General features: G+C 41.7%; 1 protein-coding gene across 2 annotated transcripts in view; it reads right to left on the minus strand.

Annotated features, from left to right (window-relative positions):
- The window catches only part of KCNK10 (potassium two pore domain channel subfamily K member 10), a 93,884-nt gene that overhangs the window by 28,060 nt on the left and 45,873 nt on the right, over nucleotides 1-19,951 (minus strand). For both annotated transcript variants that reach the window (XM_073349364.1, XM_073349365.1), the window contains exons 3-4: nucleotides 8,952-9,069; nucleotides 5,819-5,979 (exon numbers count right to left, since the gene is read on the minus strand). In XM_073349364.1, the coding sequence (XP_073205465.1) occupies nucleotides 5,819-5,979; nucleotides 8,952-9,069 (279 nt within the window). The remainder of the gene's footprint in view (nucleotides 1-5,818; nucleotides 5,980-8,951; nucleotides 9,070-19,951) is intronic.

Consider the following 19,951-nt stretch of genomic DNA (forward strand, 5'->3'; position numbering starts at 1 on the left):
GTTCTTTTCAACAGTGGCTGATCCAACTTTTGTCAATGATTTTCTTTTGCTGAAATAAATGTTGGTGGAAAGTACCAGACTAACAATTTAGGAGACCGAAGTCTCAATTGATTAATCTTATACACTCATGGAATAATATTGCACATTCAGTGCATTATGCTGGGCTTTATACCTTCCTAGACACATCTGCCCATCAGCCAACATCAGGGACAGGATACTGGATTAGAGAGATGGATCATTGTTCTGATTCACCCTGCTGTTGCAGTTCTTGAATTCACATAGATGATGTGACTTTTACTCACAGGAAAGTTCAGTGAGTAACACTGTTCTCAAAACAAGATTGCAAAAGTATTTGATCCTTTGAGGATTTTTGAGTATGTGGTTTAATATACATTGATACTGGCCCAAAACATACATGTAATAGAACTTCATACAGACACAGGTAAATGTTGATTTATTCTATATTTCAGGATCTACTTGGGAAGTAGACATGTTAAGCTTCTCACTTATTTAAACACTAATTCAGTCCATCCTGGACTGGGAGTGTCAAGCATAGGGTACAGCTTCTACTACTTTGAAAAATAAACTGGAGGAAAGGGCATCCAGCTTCAGACATTCCAGGATGCATTTAGGTGATTCCTAGTGAATGTTTCAGTATAGATTAAAAGTGAGATTTCCCCACTTTATATTTAATTAACTATGGGTCACTTTCTGATCTCATCGGTGTAAATCCACAGTAACACCATTGTCAGGGCTAAATTCTGACCTGGATTTGACTTCTGTGTTTGAGAATATTCCCATCTGTGTATGTGTGTGGTTCAGCTCCTCAAAGAGAAAAAAAATGGATGCAAGTTTGGATCTGACAGAGGTCTAAGCAGTGAGTAATTCCTGCTAGATGGGAAACAAGCAGGGTCTCTGGATCCTGACATTACACTACTAGAGAAGAGACAACCAGGATACTTCAAAGGTAACCACCACTTCCCCCAAGCCTGGCTACAATACTCAATAGTGCTGAGGAAGTTGCAGGTCTCATTTGAAATGAATCTTTGCTTAAGAATTCCACTGGGATATGATTCTCAAATAATATTACAAGTTTCAAGTGGGAGTTACAGAGAGAACAGGAAGAGAAGGAAACAAATGAGAGAATGAAAAGGAGCAAGTCGACAGGTAAAACGGCAAATGTGGAGGAAAGAAGGAAGGTACTAAAAGGGGGGAAATAAGTGATTTTAAACTGCTTCACCCTGCAGTAGCTGCCTTCCTGTACTAGTGTCTGTTCCAGCAATCACTTTTACCTCATTTTCTACTCTCGAGAGTACAAAAGAGATATACTATAGGAAATGAGTTCAAAGTGGCCACAGATCTCTACTGACAGGGCAGATGAGGCAGTGGGGGTAGGGAGAGTGGAGCAAGGAGAACAGATCTGATGTATCCAGGAAGACACAGAAGAAAGAAGTTCACAGAACGTGAAATAAATGCTATCTGTTTAGAAAACAGTAGAAGAAAGGAGTTAATCAGCTTTTTAGTATGATTTTTTCTTATTTGTCTACTAGGAGCTACTTTTCACGGGGTTATTCCAAAGTTCAATGGAAGTGCAGACAAGATGTTTGAGCAACCCTGTGTTAAACCTACTATTGTTTAGAGAATAATAGTGAATGCTACTTTCAAAGAACTTTAAGGCCAGACCTCATGTATCTATGTCAGACTTCATAAGGGAAGATCAAAAGGGCATATCAAAGTTGAAACCCTGAAGGACAGATAACAGATGTATTAGATCTGTTAAGTCCCTCCATTTCAACCAGGGACAGCTTGCCTACACATAATACATCCCAGAGTTCAAACTGGGGCAGTGGACCTCTGCACCATTCCCAACGCTGTGCTATGCTTTAGAGCAGTGGTTCTCTACCTGTGGTTTGCGATTCTGTGGATGCCTGGGAGTCTGGAGACTGTGTCTAAAGGATCCATGAAAGACTTAGACTGAACACTGACTGAACAGAATTCAACTACACAGACAATAGATTTCCAAAGGGGTCCACATCTCTATTCAAAAATTTTAGGGGTCCGCAAATTAAAAAAGATTGAGAAACCACTATCTTAGAGGCATAACACAGCTCATAGATGTTAATGGTCTTTTACTGAACTTTAAGACTGAGAGTAAGTTTACTCCAATATACTCATTGGATCTTCTTTCAACTTGGATTCTAAACTGTCTTTAACGATCTGAATTAGACAGCTGTCTAGTTTGCCCTAAATTAACTTTATGATAATGGTGGGGGGTACATTCGGTAGCAGAGGGACTGTGAAATACATTTCCTTCTACTTTTAGTAGCTCACAGTCTCTATGTGTGTATAGGAACAGACTAAAAGAAAATGGTTTGCTTTTAATGCTAAGGATTCTTAAATCACTGATGTTTATCACAGAAGCAACCTTGGGCTGTGCACAGAATGCTTTACGAATGTAGAAGTGTTGTTATTAAGCTTATGGCTTTATGCCACCTTGACGTAAAGTTAGTTTCTGAAGTGCCTAGAAAGCACTGTCAGATCAAAGTGATTATTATTACCTTCATTACTAGAAATCGTATTTATCCATGATTCCCTCAGATAGGCCTCTGGGGTGATTACACAGGGTGCATTTTTATACTGGTTTGAACCAGCAGCAGGTGACCCTGCGTAAGAATGCTAGTGACCACAGCATACACACCAGCTGAGTGGTAGGTGTGAACACAGCCCTTTTCCAGCAGACCACACCTCCTGAGGCTGCAGCGAATGGCCCAGCAGCCAGGTTCTACCACCTAGTGCTCTCCAGCACTAAGGAGAAATCCTGCCCTTCTGCCTGTACAGGGGAGAAGAGGCTCCCTATGGCCCCCTGCTCACTAGTGCACCCACACAGTAGAGGAAAATTTAGCCCTTAGTATTTATTTAACCCTCAGTGACTTCCCTGTCAAACCCGAACTGAATGTGCTGTTAAAGGATAATTAAGGCTCTTAAATAGGAATCAACAAATGTATACGTTGCAAGCAAATTAATGGCTGTTTTGGTGGCTATTTATACGTTCAGACGTAGTGCCAGAATTGCTTTTGGAGTACCAGCTGAACAGTGGCACGCATCCGAAACGCACTGTCAATAACGCAGGCGTAGCGCACATTCCATAAGAGCAGCTCTCTTCTTCCCTCCGCCCCGAGTGTGAACTGTTCTTGAAATGACTCTGAGTGCAACGCACATGGGCTGTTTAGTGTGCAAGGGAAATGTGGTGTTCTCAGGTTCTAATCTATGCCGAGATCTAAATGAGATTTTGTGAGGATGCCCAGATCTTGTCAGACAACCAACTGTGCTAGTGTGACTCCTCAGGAAGAAAGCATCCTTTTGCCTTTCCAGATATGCTCTGGGATGTCAGAGGTGAGCTGCCTACCGCATGGTGTGGGACAGCTGTTCATGGTAATGCTGTTGCAATGAGCAACAGGATTGTTAAGAGAAGGAATTGGATGATAAGAACTCTGCAGTGCAGGTAAATCCTGTCACCCTCCCCAGCTCTCTACACAGCCACGAAACAACCCACATCCAGGTGAACCAGTGCAGTTCCACTGCACAGGGCGTGGAAGCAGGATTCAGGGAAACCATGCACACTCACACGCATTGGAGCATAATTGTAGTGGGGGATCCTAGCACACTGATGCCTGGGGGATGCTGAGGGAGCACTGAGGGGCAGAGTCAATACATCCATGAATAAACAGCTCCACCATCCTTTCTCTTTGCAGGGGATGGTGAACAGAAGGAGCAGAGGGCTACTGTAGCCCTAGACTGCAGTAACAGCTACAGTGCTCAGAGGATCACATCACCAACAGAGCTCTGCAGTGCACAGCCCATTTACTCAAGGGGTGTACTGGGAGGAATACAAGCCCTAAGTTAGTTAAGCATTTACTTTGCCATTAAGGAAGTAAAAAATATCTTTAGCGTTTCTAGGTTGAGCTAAATTGTCCCTCATCTCTATTCTGCCCACCCTTTTGGCTACAGCTTCAAAATGCCTGGAAACATGAAATGTCAGTTTTGATGTCAGGTGACTCCTCAGATTAGTCTGTTGAGATGTTATTGGGATGTTTGGGAACCCTAGAACTCCACTTAGAATACTGTACTCAGCTGTCCCACCTCAGTGCCACACAGGGACAAATCTGAAGAACTTCAGAACAAAAGCAACAAAAATGTTTAATCAGTTGAAATGATGAATTTGAGGAAAAAGTAAAAGGATTAAATCTGTGCAGCTCTGCAATACAAGATTTTGGAAAGGTGCAAATACCAAGACAGGGGGAATGGTTTGGAGAGAGAGAGAAACAAGGAGCAAAGGCATCCAGCCAAGAAAAGGAAAAGGTACTATGGTGGGGTGGGAGAATAATACTCCAAAGGCAGTAGTGGCAATTCCATTCAGCTTTAGATCTTGAAGTAATTCTAAAAGATAGGTACATATAATTATCATCATATTTACAGAGAGAGAAGCTGAGAGTTTAAGGAGTCTATCCAAGGTCACCCTGCAAGTCTATGGCAGATCTGGGAATAAAGCCAAGGTTTCAGGATTCCCAAATCGATAACTTACCCACTGGTAAGCTTTCTCCCTGGAAGAACCACACTGGAATGCTCCCAGGAGTGATTTGAAGTAAATTGGATGCAACAGAAAATATGACCAAAGGGGCCTACATTTTCTAAAGTGACTAGCAATTTTGGGTCCCTTGATTTTTGGGTTCCCAACTTGAGACATCTACGAGGGATCAGATTTTCAGGAAGTGGATGCCTAGCCGTTTCTGAAAATCAGGCCTTTTCTAGCTGTCTCTAGTCAGGCATGTAAAAATTGAGTCATCCAAAATCACTAGTCATTTTTGAAAATGGAGGCCAAAAGATATTACTAAGGTGTGGACTGGGACATTTCACAGGTAGTTTAATCAGAGAAATTACTTATACTCCAGTCTAATGCTCAATTACTTTAGTTCCAAAATCGGCTACAAGTATTTTGCCTTGTATCTGTGGGAATGTTTTAGAGATGGAGGCTTATTAAAATAGTCAGCCTGGACAACCCCTCACCTACCACATCCCCCAGACAGGACTTACCTCCAGTTATGCCACATACCAGGGAACTACAATATGGTCACATCATTCCTGGAAGTCCTGCATCTAAAAGGGGAATCCTTGAAGTGAAACCACTATGTTAGCAAAGCAGCATTAGCCAGTGCTGTGATACCACTCCCAGGGGAAGTGTCTGATGTACTTCCATGGGGGATATAATTCAACAGAATGGATCACACCAGGGACAGTAAGTTGGGGGTCATTGCACTAGGGCCATTCAACTTCAGAACATTTTGTATAATTAGGAATTGGTATTAAATGTGTAAGTAGTATCCAAATGTGATAAAAGCCATAGAGAAGGGGAGAACTATGGACCAGATCCTCAGCTGGCTCCATCACAGTCAGTGGAGCTATGCTAATTTACACCAACTGTGGATCTGGCCCCATATGTCTGTTATTCTCTATATAGATACCTTTCAGCTATCTCTCTCCCTGAGTTCTATATAGTTCACCCCAGAAATCAGGCTTTCCAAATCTTTCTGTTTTCAGTACTGATGCAACTGAGAGTTACTCTGTATACCTGGTCCCACAGAATCTGTCTCACTTTTTCTTCATTTTCGATGCAGGAAACGTAGATCACACAAACAAGCTATGCAATTAAAGATATTTGTGCCCAACATGCAAAACTTTCTAAGATCCTGAGTAACATTAATAGTATTTGAGATTAAACAAGGTAGGCCACACCAGCAAAGACTTTTAACCATGATCTTACTCGGAAAACTTTCTCCACTCTTGTGATACTTTTCCCAAAGATGGTTCCTAGTTGATCTCCAATTCCAGCCAGCAAGAAGCCAAAGAGTGGAATCCCAAAGATGGCATACAAAATGCAGAAAATTTTGCCTCCTTCAGTGCTTGGGGCGATGTTCCCATACCCTGGAGAGAAAAATTATCATCATAACTTCACAATTCAGACATGGCCTCTTGTGCAGGTACCTATACACCACACCCTGACTGCAGATGGTTTCTGAGCAAGAATAGGAAGGTTCCTTACATGCTCTCCACCACATTATGCCCGTTGAACAGAAGTCAGTCCAGCCTTTTTAGTGGTGCCCACTGGAAACCATCGTTAGTTATTCACATGTAACCCTCAGTTACTACTATTTATCTCTGGGCTCATCTTCCTAATTAAAGCTGTTTGAGTAACTGGGCTACTTTTACTCAGCATGGCAGCTGCACAATACGCTACAGGAAACCTTTAGATTAGAGCCCTAGCCTATCTCTTCCATGCTGCTGCTGCATTTGAACTCTATCAATTGCTTCCTGATGGGAGGATGACTCACCTGAATATTGTCATTCCCAGTTTTCAGCTCTGAATTACATAGACTCTTTATCACAGATTATACGAATTGCCATTTCCAGTCCTTACTGCTGTGCTAACATGAGGCTTCAAGGACTCCTTTTATTGGAGTCCTGCTTTGAGCAGGGGGTTGGACTAGATAACCTCCTGAGATCCCTTCCAACCCTGATATTCTATTATTCTATTCACTCTTCTTTTCAATTTAATAATAAAAAACCTTAAGTTTTATTTGAATTTTAATGGACTTTCACAAGCAGCTCTTTAAGAATTCCCTCTGGAGATTATTTACATTTAAATAGCATTGTTAACGTGGTAATAAAGACTTCTATATGTCTTCATGTTGGCCATTGTTAAGGTAACTCACAGAGCTGCCTCAACAGAGCACGAACACTAATTAACACATCATTACCTGTTCTCTGTTCAGTCTGAACACCTTTGGGCAAGTTTGGTTTGGACTTCAGTTCTGGTTCCAAACCTCAGAACTCCATCCAAATTTCTGAGATCCTTGCATAGACATAAGGTTTTTATTTTCAGTGTAGGAGTCCTTCTGGATATTGTTTTCTACAGAGAGCAACTCTCTTATCAACTGCTGTAAAATGCAGGGAGCCCCTTGCCCAAAGGTTCCCACAATCTTACTACAGATAGAGTGCAAGGGGGCAGTGGAAGGCTAGTCCTGGCAGAAGTATTGGACTTTCTAGAGAGGACTGCCAGGAAAGCATAGGGAAGGTCTTGTCCCCTTAGCAGGTGGAAGGTGCCAGGAGCCTTGGGTGTGCAGAGGAGGAGAACACGCTGTGACATTTCTAAAAGTGTAGCCAAGGCTGAGAGTGAGTGCATTTCCCCTAGGGGAGGAAGAGCGATAATGCCTCTGTGCAAACAAGTGAAACACCTACAGCCACTGCAGTTTGCACAGACATCCCCTTTCTCCCCATTCTCCATGTGCCTCTATATAGTGCTCTATGACTTCAGTGTCCATTGTGTCTCTGTTTGGGAAGCATGGTTACCATTAAAGAGAGGAAACAAGAATTATAACTGTAACACCTGCACCATTACAGTTAAGATTATTTTAGGATCTCCATTAAAACCCTTTCATTATAGTGGTTTGTTGCTTGACTACTCCGAAAATTAGCACACACCTACAAATGGATTATTTAAAAATATAAAGGAAAAATCAGATTAGATTCAACATTCTAACTGGTAAATCCTAGTGCTGATTTTCGTAACCAAGGCCCTAATTGATGCAATCAACAGGGCCTGATTCAGGAAAGTATCCCTGTTTAGAAAGATCACTTAAGTACATGCTTGACTTTAAGCATGTACTTAAATCCTACTGAAGTCAACAGAGCCTAAATATATGTTTAAATGCTTTTCTAAATCAGGGCTATGAAATGTAATATGCCATTTATGAAGTTCCCAAACATTTTTTCATATAAAAATGAATCCATATGAGTAACACCTCAGTTATTGACTTTCCACAGAAATATAAGCTACTGGTAAAGGCAAAGATCATCAACTGAGTGTCCTCAGAAGAAGTAATACAGAGAGAGGTGACAAAAGTCATTAGGGGGTAAAGATTTCATTCATAAATAGAGAGATTGAAAAAATCGGGGCTATTTAGGAGGATACAAGTAAGAGGGAACCTGACAGATTAATACAAATATTAGTGGCATAGAAAAGGTAAATTTGGCATTCCTATTTAGCCTTTCACATAATTCAGGAATAAGAAGACATTCAGTGATATTTAAAGACAACAATTTAAAATCTGGTAAAAGAAAGTTATTTTTTCCATGATACATAATTAACTTGTGGAACTCATTGCCACCAGGTATCATTGAGGCCAAAAGCTTAGTAGGATTTTAAGAAGGATTAGATATTTATATGGACACTGAGTATAGCCCCGGTTAAAATAGCTAGGATTTGAAAAATTAATGAGGGATATAAACCCTCATGCTTCAGGGCATACGCCGACCATAGACTAGTGTGGTTAGAAAGAAATTACCCTTATGGGAAAGTTATTCCATTAGTGACCACTGCAGAGTTTCTTGCAGCTTCACGTGAAGCATCTGGCACTTGTGCTTGACCTTCAGAGACAGGGTTGGCTTGCGTAGCCACGGCCAAGTAGGCAGCCACCTGTACTAGTAGTAACAGGGTTACAGAACTGTGAACATTTCTGCAGTACTTGATTTCTGGTTCAGTCTTGCTTTCTTGGATTCTCATTATATAAGTAGTTCCGGATATGCACCCCACAGCTCAGTGTCAGATACACTACACAATGATACAGTGAAAGTGCCCCCAAGAGTGCAAAAAGAAAAGGAGTACTTGTGGCACCTTAGAGACTAACCAATTTATTTGAGCATAACTCAAATAAATTGGTTAGTCTCTAAGGTGCCACAAGTACTCCTTTTCTTTTTGCGAATACAGACTAACACGGCTGTTACCCTGAAACCCAAGAGTGCAGTTCTGCTGCTTTGCCTGTCTCTCTGAGATTTAATAAATCTTATTTTGCTCTCCACTTCTCAATGTCACCATCTCCCTTAAAATATAAATATACCTATGGTTGTGATGACTGTTCCAGCAAAGAAAAAGGCACTTCCAAGATCCCAGTGACTGCTGTTGTTAGAAGAGTTTCCTATGGGACTGACTCCTGCGTTATCTGCATCAATGGCATGCTGCAAGGAAAGAGATAACAAGTCAGCCCGCAAAGTGCCTTCTCAGATAGGGTACAGTTAAAGACAGGAACCCCAGCTCCACACACCAGTGGGGAAGCTTGGATCTGAATTCTGTAATTGATGCTCTAAGTACAGTAGCATCCTCCATACAAATTGTGTCCCCAAAGTATTCTACAGAGTTCAATAATAAATATGAAAGGGGAAGAAAAGTGAAGAGGCACAGACAAGTGAGGAAAGATACAATGAGGCTTGAAATCAAATGGAGAATTGGTACAGTAGAGAGATGCAGAAATGCTGTTCCAGAGGCAGAAGCTGCAGAGGAAAAGGCTCTCTAATGGTGGACAGGGATGAGGTGGATGCTAAATGTGACAGTGGGGGTAGTAAATAGAAACAATGCTCATTGAGTCAACTAAATCTAGTCAGTCAAGGGTTTTAATTATCAGGCAATTAAATAAATTACATTAAGTTATTAATATATCAGATACCAAATAAAATGCAGAATACCTAATCTGAAACAAACAAAAAGGACTCCTTAATAAAAATATATTGAAACAAATCTGTGACCACCTAGGACTTCCCAATTGCCACTATAATGCACACCATGAACCCTTGGGATTTCACAGCACTCGTGGTGATTGATCCTCCTGTCTTAATAGCACAGGTGCCTGCCATCTGCTATAAAACTCAATTAGCCTTCATCAGTAGCCATGACACAGCTGAGCAGGTCTGATCCCATACTGTAGATGGCAGTGTTGCATATAAACACTAGCAGTATGGAGCTTTTCATGTATGGTCATTGGATCGTTCTCCATGCCATGCCAATAAAAAGTCTGCAGGTGGCCTGGCGGTAGGACTTGGATTACAACTGCAGCGGAGGTTAACACAGAAACCCCCTTCAGATTACTGTATTCTCTGCATATTTATATATCAGTACAGTTATGTGACTTCATGTACCCTGAGGGGATAGTCACAACTCTAGAAGGCATTTAGCGTCTGGGGGTTACTGAGGTGTGAAGTCTTCCCATGTAGCAAGGAAATACCTGGACTGATACGTTTAATCTATAACTCCAGTACTTCTTGTTTTTAACAAATCCAGTGACACCACACAACTGCAACCTTCCTTCCCTCCCTGCCCCTTCTGTACCTGTCTCTGACCCCACCTCTGCTCTACTGGCACCTCCCTTGGCAGTCTCCCCTACTCTCTTTCTGGAACATTTGTTCCATCTCTGAAGAGATCGCCACTATCCACAACTCCTACATCTCTCATGCTCTCCATTGCCTGGGACACTCAGTAACCTAGATCCCCCCACTCTGTCATGATCTGGACTTTCACAACCTTGATCTCTGCCTCTCAAACACTCGCTACCATGAATCATCCCCAAACAATTCACAGTGAGGGGGTCAAGCTTTTCCTCTCCCCCTCCTGCCACTTTCAACCCCTCCCTCTTATCTCTTCCCACTTGTTCTCATTGGAGCCCCATTAGACTTTATTCTCCTTTCCCACTCCATGTTGCTGTTATCTACTCTAACCATGACTCCCTCCAATCTCTTTCCCCTTTGATTTGCATCTCCCTCTAAATATAATCTCTGATATTTTATTTTTGGTGACTTCAACTTCCATGTTGACAACCTGTCTGGCTTGTTGGCTTCCCACCTCACCTCCTTGTTCAGCCTCCTTCAATTCAAGATCAACATTCCCACCAACTGATCATTTGGCCTTTATCTTCACTAAACATTGCCCCTTCTTTCATCTGTCCCCATCTGAATCGCCACTTTCTAGCCACCCCGCTTTCAACACTGCCCACTGCCATCAACCAGCTCGTCATTCCATGGTTTGTGTCCACCATGCCCATGACCTTTCTGCTGCTGTACTCTAGCTTCATCTTCCTTCACCTATCTGCTGCTTTTAACACTGTCAGCCACACCTATATACTTGATATTTTGTCTGCAATGCCCGTCTGGAAGCCATGGTGCAGGACAGCCCCATAGGCTTAGTCTTCAACCCTTCACATGAGTGCATACCTCCATCCATCATATCTCAGAACTGCATTTGTTTCCATCTTTAAAACCTGATTGACCTATTTTGATTTCTAAACAAGCAATTATCCATGCTCTTGGTGCATGAAACATAACATTCTATATATAAGGGACACACAGGGTTCAAAACAGGGGTACTTTCAATGATAAAGCTCTCCCAGCCCACCCAGTCCAGCAGGACTGAGAACTCTCTCCCCATCCCCTCAGTGAAAGCATAGACAGGCTTTGCAACATGCTGTGAAGATCTGCAGACTCTGGCTCCTCTGGAGTAGAGGGAAGAAAGCTCCAGAGTCAAAAGCCCTCACTAAGAAGGCTCTGTCAGCAACCTCTTCCCATTTAAACTAGGGATTCTAGCTCAAATGCCTCCACGGATCTCAATTGCTGTAAGTAAGAGTGGGTCTCTAAAGTACCCAGAATCCAAGCCATTTAAGTACTCACACAGTAAAAGGGTTTCTCTTAATAGAATCATAGAATATCACGGTTGGAAGGGACCTCAGGAGGTCATCTAGTCCAACCCCTGCTCAAAGCAGGACCAATCCCCAATTTTTGCCCCAGATCCCTAAATGGCCCCCTCAATGATTGAACTCACAACCCTGGGTTTAGCAGGCCAATGCTCAAACCACTGAGCTATCCCTCCCCCCCAAAGCATTTCTTATAGACTTGAAAAAAGGTTCCATCTTGGCAAAAACATATATCAATCTTCAGTGGCTTTTCATTTGAAAATGGTAAGTGGTAGGTGGCTTAGAAGTTGATCTACAAACTTTATTAGTGTTTTCTCTATGCCTTACCCAATAATTTATGAAGATATTGAACAGAATAGAAATGGCCTCAGGAGAGATCTTTGCAGGACCTCACTTGATATGCCCTTCAGCTCAGTTGTAAACCATTGGTAACTACTCTCTGAGTACGGTTTTCCAATCAGTTGTGCACTTACTTTATAGTAGGTTAATCTAAGCCAGTGGTTCTTTTTTTTCGCGGACCACTTGAAAATTGCTGAGGGTCTCGGTGGACCACTTAATGATCTTTCCAAATGATGTTTGTACTGTTAGCTAACTATTGTAAAGCCCTTTGGATAAAAGCGCTATATAAAAAAAAAACCCTTAATAGGTGGCTTCTAAGTGGTACGTTGCTTTTCATTTGAAAATTCAGAGTGGTAGGTGGCTTAGAAGTTCAAATTTTCAATGTTCATTTTTTTCATTGCAAATATTCCATGTGATCAAAACCTTTGCTCAGAAGCCAAATTAGAGGGGGAGGAAAATGCCTGCAACAAAGCTGAAAATATTCAGACATAATTTTACAGAAAAACATTCACCATTTATTCAGAGCTCTAATCTTGGCTCCATGTTCCTGTAGCATTATGCTTTTTACTCCTAGCCCATAAGGCACCAGTACAAACCACTTCTCCAAAATCAGAAGAGACATTTCAAGACAAGGACTAAGGCATTTCAGGACTAAGATATTTAGCACAGCTGTGTCTTTACAGAAGTTCAGACACATACAACAGCAAAAAGCTGTTCAAGGGCACAACTGATGTGGTGGTGATGGGGTGACCTCATTTAACAACCTGGCTTATATTACAATTATAGGGGAATACACTGGCTGGAAGGGTAACTGAAATTGCTTTTTCTCACATGGCCTATGCATTTTAAGAGTGGTGATGGATATTAGATAGGAATCACTGTCAAGTGTTTAGAGCACAGGGCTGGCCATTAAGAGAACTGGGTGCAGTTTTTGGCTTGGGATACCAATTTAACCTATCTATACTTCAGTTTCCTCACCTGTAAAAGAATAAGTAAAGTCCATTTATTTATGTCTAAATCCTGGTGACCTCATAGAATAATTTTCAAAAGTCTTTTTGATCCATCACTAACTTTGACACTTAACAGCTGACCTCCCACTGATATGCTGCACACCTCCTATCCATCTCCTCGCTGGTCATCCCCTACTACGATGATCCATCACTATTCCTTCCATGACAACTTTGAGAAAGTTATTTCCATCTCTATGCCTGATCATGTGACCAAAGTATATAAGTTTGTGTCTGTTGATTTCCAAGAGCAGAGTCCACTTCTCTCCAATAATATTTCTAATCTAAGTGTTCATCCAGGAGATACGCAAGAGCTCCCCAGCACCACATCTCAAAGGCTTCATGTTTCCTCTTCTCAGCAGCATTAGTTTCCCAGAATTCACATCCCTAAGTCACTATGGAAAAAGAAGAAGCTTTTCACCAGTCGAACCTGCATACGTTTCCAACTACCGCAGTTTTTCCATACTTCCGTAAGGGAGGCCATGACTGGGCAAGCCATCCCTAGTCTTCTTCTGATTTCTTTGGAGCAGCTTCTTTGGTTGGATGTGTATGATCCCAGATAAATACATTCATATACCTCCTCTACAGTTTGACCATTGATTGTGATGTCTACTTTCATCCTGTTATTATTGATTGTATCAATATACATGCATTTTGTTTTGCCACGTTCAGGAATAGTCCATATCCTCACTAACTGTTTTTACAGACTCCAACATTCACTGCATTGCATCAGTGGTTGTAGCAAAGAGTATCACATCCTCAGCAATCTGAGGTCAGTTAAGAGGTGTCCACCAAAGGAAACCCCAGCTCCATGCACTTTATAAAAACCTTCCAAGGCTTGTCACATGATAAATTCTGCATACATGTTGAAAAGACCTAGGCACAAAGCACAGCCTTGTCCCTCACCTGGCCCACTCACTGTCACCTGCTGCTGTTCACACTGTGCTCTCTTGTTGACAGTAGGGAATTGTGATGCGTTCTATTCAACGTTTAGAATCGCCACATCTGCTAGTATCCCCTAGAGACGGTCATGTCTGAGGGTATCAGATGATTTGAAGTAGTCAATGAAACATAATTAATGGGGCAATTATACTCTCTACATTTTTCAGTGATATGACAGATTGTCATTGCCAGTAATAGGCTGCTCTGACATAGTGGTCAGAGACAGGAGCGTAGTCAGGGTCACTGTCAAAAGTCACATCAAAGGTCAAAGCCAGAGTGAGAAGCCAAGCCAGGGGTCAGTGCCAGGGTCAAAGTCAGTAGATACGCCAAGGATTAAGCCACAATCAGAGACAGAAGTAACGCCAAAAGTCAAACTGGAGTCAGTCACTAGAATTAGGATTAGGAAGCAGGAACCAAGAACAAGGAGCAGTACAGGAGCAAAAAGCAGAAACAAGGCCAGGAGGCAGCAACTAGGATAAAGCTGTGGTAACAGGAGCAAAGAGCAGGAACCAGGCAAGAAGACGGGAATTTGGTCTCAGGGATCTAGTCAGCAGCATGCCCAACAAGTAGTTTCTCAGACAAATGGTGGGACAAGAACAGGAAGCTTTGTGCATGGTGGTAACCAATCAGCAGTCTGCTGCTAGTCACCTGACCCTGCTGAGTCAACAGGTGTAGCCTCTGGGGGTGAGGTATTAGCTACAGTTCCCTCATCTGGACTTGCTGTGGGGTAAAGCAGAGGGGAAGGCTGGTTGGCCACCCCCTGGGCCTGGATTCAGGAGTCATAGCGCCTGACACAGATAGTCATGATTTAATCATGTGTGTTTTGTTCCTCTCTGAAACCAGCTGCTGATGGTGGTAGATCTGCTTCTATAATTCACTTCATGCCACCCTGAATTATGTAGAGCAATACTTTACTCATGTATGATATCAAGGAGATGGGCTGAAGATACGGTACTCTGTTATATCCCTGTTCTTTGATAAGGGCAGAAAGATTCCCTTCATCCAATTGTCTGGCCAATTTCTAGTCATCCATACATCATTGCAATTTTTTCCACATGAGATCAATACCACAGTCATCAACCAGTTTTAGCAGTTCTGCTGGTACATTAAATATCCTAGTTCTTTCCCTGGTTTCATTTCCATAATAGCACATACCACGTCCCCTCGCAGGCTGCATACTCACTTTTCTATCATCCTGTATTGTAAGTGGCTCTGATGAGGCATACAGATTGGCACAGTAATCTCTCCACCTGCATTTGATATCCTCACCTACGTCAGAGGTAATGCCCTCTATTTATACCCTGTTCATCACTGTTCCAGGAGTGCCTTACAGAATTACCTTGACCAACTATGCAGTCTAATCATTATTGATATTTGGTTTTCTTTTCCTGTTATTATTATGCAGGAAAGCTCTCGGGGGGAGATTTATTTATAGGCGTTTCTATGACACTCATCACTAGAGTATTGCTGTGCCTCACTGACATTAATGAATTGACCCTCCCAATACCATTGTGAAGGAGGGATGTTTTATTATCCCCATTTTGCAAGCTGGGAATCGTGGCACAGAGAAGTCTGTGACAGAGCCAGGACAGAGTTGACATTTGTCCTAACAGCTGTGAGCTTTGTGGTCATCATTATAATCTCCAGTGGAAAGGAATTCCAAAGCCATGGACCAGTCTACTGCTCTCACAAGTTTTAACCCTGTCGTTGACAATTCCATTGTCCCTGAAAAGCATGACCTATTACAGAAGTTCATGGTCACACAAGACAAGGCAGATGATAGGTAGCCTGAGTTTGAGGCATTGATTTGAAGATCAGGGTCAGACTATAATTGGAATTGATATCCAATGGGGAACCAGTGTAGGTAACATGTTAACAACACCTGATATTGTTTAGCAGGTGCACAGCCACATTTTAAAGCAGCAGGAGCTCTTTCGGAGTTGTTGTCATTCTGAAGCACAGTTACAGTAGTTGAGCCTGACGGTCACAAGGTAAGTCAGCACCTGAGATAATGGATGTAACCTCCTGAATATTCAGAAATGGAGAAAGGTGCTTCTGGCCCCTCTTACCATATGGGAAATCAGCAGCAGAGTCTGAGCAAACCCTGAAATTATGAACTGTCAACAAGCAGAGGGTCAACTCCCTCAACTAAGGATGATGCACTTGTCTACACTTAATAGAACAAGAATCCCTGCATAGATTACTCATAGACTGTAAGGTCAGAAGGGGCCACCGTGATCATCTAGTCTGACCTTTGGATAGTTCTTTGGTGTGTTCCATCTTTCCACTAACATCATTTGCTTCTTGACCATAGTTAGTTTAACCCAGACAACCATCCTCTGGCAGCATATGTCTACACTAGGCCATTTGCCCCTCAATTGCCAATTCAATCAAAGAACTTATATTTATCAAGTCTTGTGTGGACACTCTGCATATATTTGATCCAGGCTACAAACATATGTACACATGTTTGTGCATACTAGCCTTTATAAATATGTTAACCACCTCCATTTAATTGGCAATCAATTTGAGTCTAATCAAAAAAATTTAAAAAAAAGTCTAATGCAAAAAAAAGCAGCAGGACAGCTGGGAGGTGGTGCTATGAACTGCTGACTTGAGGGCAGGGCGAGGGATAAGTAGAATGGGATGTCAAGAGGACTGATTCTGGGTTTGGCTCAACTAGTATTCTAGCTCCTTTTGCGTCTTCAAAAGAGTCCAAAGCCAAGAAAAAATGTTTTCCTTGCCAACAGAGGACAAATACAACACACAAACCCTCTTGAGCTTTTGGAGGGTTATTCAGTGGAAGCAGAACAAATTTATCCAAGGGCAAAAATTTGGCAAAAAAAAAGAGAGTAAAAAAACCAACCTCTTCCACTTTTTTTCTTCCTTTCCAGTTCTATTAAATCCCTTCCAAGGATTGTGTTTAACTTTATAATCACTGCTTTCCTCACCATCATTCTCCTCCAAATGGATTCCTATCATCAAGCAGACAAAAGGATGTTCCTGCTGCATTTGTTTCTCTATTATAATGACTTCTTATTAAGAAGATAATAACTCTTCTTTAGACTCTTCCTCTCCTTGTTATTTTCCCCTTCAGTGATTAAGAGATGCTTGCTGTAGATTCACCTTTATTCCCAGTCCTACAATAATGTTCTGAGGACTCATTAAGTTCCCAACAATTGTTTTAGACAATCTGTTTCTTTGCCAGCTCTACCTTAACCAACCCAACAAAATAACAAGAAACAGGATGTGCGTAGAATCATCAAAGCTAACTCATGACCTTATAATTGTAACCCTTATCCTTTGTTTACCTGCCAGCTCCCTTTATTTTTGTATTCTCTTGTCCTATTATGTTTCTATTTAAATGCTAAGTTCTTAGGGATGAGGACCTGGTCTCTGCCCATAAAGCATCCAAGACACTTTGGACACTACATAAACAAATGATATGTAGAAGATTAATACACCATTTCAACTTAGTCTACAATGCTTTCCTTTTGCATTCCTACATTTCCTATATAAATTCTTTCTTTGGATTCCACATCCTTAATTGTCAGTTCAGCTTCTGAAACTGTGGCCACGTTAATTACCATGCTCTCTAATTTTTGCCTGAAAACATTTTATATCAACTTCAATTCAATGATTGCTTTTCATGGGTCAAATAAAAAATGCATCTAAATAATAGTAAGAGTGATGTCTAGGGACCTAATGATGACTCTATGCTTTGTCTTATACAGCAGAGATAACCTCATGCCTCATAGCTTCTGCTAGGATGTGACATTGACTGTTTTATTAGGGAGCAAGAGAATCATATCAACCTGACAAGGACCAAATATACAGTGGGATTAAGCCTCAGACATTAGCATCAGAAGAGTCTTGCTAAATTGTAAACCATGTCATACATCCCAAGTCATTTGATGCTCGGAGTCTCCGAACAAAGCAATGGAATTTTGCAATGTTATTTCATTAAATAAATAATAGATAATATAGACAATATAATTGTCTTGTGAAACTTTAGCCCAATACAAAAATACACTTAAATAGAACAAGAATCCCAGCATAGATTACTCATAGATTTTAAAGTCAGAAAGGGCCATCATGGTCATCTAGTCTGACCTCCTGAACAATGCAGGCCGCAGAACCTCACCCACCCATTCCTGAAATAGACACTTAACCTGTGGCTGAGTTACTGAAGTCCTCAAATCACAGTTTCAAGATTTCAAATTACAGAGAATTCACCATTTACACTAGTTTATATCTGCAAGTGACCCAGGCCCCATGCTGCAGAAGAAGGTGGTCTATGCCACTATGTCTATGCCAGGCCCCATGCCACAGAAGAAGGTGCTGCATAGAAGGGGTCTATGCCAATCTGACCCTGGAGAAAATTCCTTCCTGACCCCAAATATGGTGACCAGTTAGACCCCGAGCACCGTGGGCAAGACCCACCAGGCAGATACCCAGGAAAGAATTCTCTGTGGTAACACAGAGCCCTCCCCATCTCGTGCATTGTCTCCAGTCATTGGGGATTTTTGCTACTGGCAGTTGCCGTTGTAGGCAGTCCCTTCATACCATCCCCTCCATAAACTTATCAAGCTCAGTCTTGAAGCCAGTTAAGTTTTTTGCCCCACACTGCTCCCCTTGGAAGGCTGTTCCAGAACTTCACTCCTCTGATAGTGATAAACCTTTGTCTAATTTTGAGCCTAAACGTGTCGATTGACAATTTAAAATGAATGAAGTGTTAGATTTATACTAACTACGGTAGCTACTTCTTTAAAATGCCTCTATAGATGAGCTGATCGATTAGGAAAAAAGTCTATCTGCCTTACATACAATCATAATTCTCTCTATGAAATACAAAAACACATTTTAAATTTACTGTATTTATGGTTGCTTGGGTTTTTTCTAAACAAATAAGAAAAAATTCCTCACGAAAGCTCATGCTCAAATAAATTGGTTAGTCTCTAAGGTGCCACAAGTACTCCTTTTCTTTTATCCTAGGTAGGGTGACTTAGGGCTAGAGCACTGGACTAAGTCTCAAGAGAGCTGGCTTCTATACCTGGCTCTGCCAGGGACCTTAGGCAAGTCATTTTCCTCTTGAAAAGTGCAATACAAGAGCTACATAGTGTCATTTTTATAAGTTAGGAGCATAACCTTGCATCATAACAATGAGGGAGGTCAAGAGAAATGGAGCAGTGCTGGAGATGAAGATGATGCCTGAGTCATCCTGCTATGAATGATGTGACCCATCAGGGAAGTGCTGCCACCCTTGTTGCAAGTGGCAGCTGTTTAACAATGTACAAAACAGAAATTTAGGGCAAAGAGTAAAAAAAAAAAACCCTGTCATGCATAAGGCCTGATTCTTATTTACATTATAGACCTTTTATACTGCTCTAGCCATGTAAAGGGAACTTAAAGTGAACATAAATTAAATGTACAGCCGCTTTAAGGGCCCTTTACACTGGCAGAGTATAAGGGGGCATAGTGTATGTAAGAATCAGGCCCATTGTACTAAAAATAGTAACCAATCGGCCAAATCAATGGGTCTTCACTCACGCAGAACAGCCAGAGAGCTCAGTAATTTTGTCCAGTGCATGTAAAGTGCTTTGTGATTCTTAGTTGAAAGGTGCCATGTAAGTGCAAATATTAATATTGTCATTTCCTGATTGTCTTATATGAGTGGGAATTAATTAGCCCAAGTTTTTCCAAATAAATTCTGTATTTTTGCAGATCATTTTTTTCTGCCACAATCAGCTTCTCCATCATCTCTATTGGGTATATCAAGATTCATAAATCTGTCTCATGAATTCCCAGCATGCAACCCCTGGGGAGCAGCCAAGTGAAGCTGAAACAGAATGACAGGCTAAGGCCCCATTCATAATCAGACTTCTCCTTGAAGGTTATTGAGTCCGGCATGCTGGGTGGCACTCTCTGGGTATCATGCCCAACCAAGAAACTGCAATGCTTAGGCAGAGGAAAAGCCCAGGGGTGACATCCTGGCTAAATTGACATCAGTGAAAGTTGGTTATTGATCAGGTTTTCACCCAAGTACCGGAGGGACTCTACGGACTACAGACTCTCCTTTGCTGACCTCCAACTTGA

This window comes from Lepidochelys kempii, chromosome 6, assembly GCF_965140265.1.
Source record: "Lepidochelys kempii isolate rLepKem1 chromosome 6, rLepKem1.hap2, whole genome shotgun sequence".
Lineage (NCBI taxonomy): Eukaryota > Metazoa > Chordata > Testudines > Cheloniidae > Lepidochelys > Lepidochelys kempii.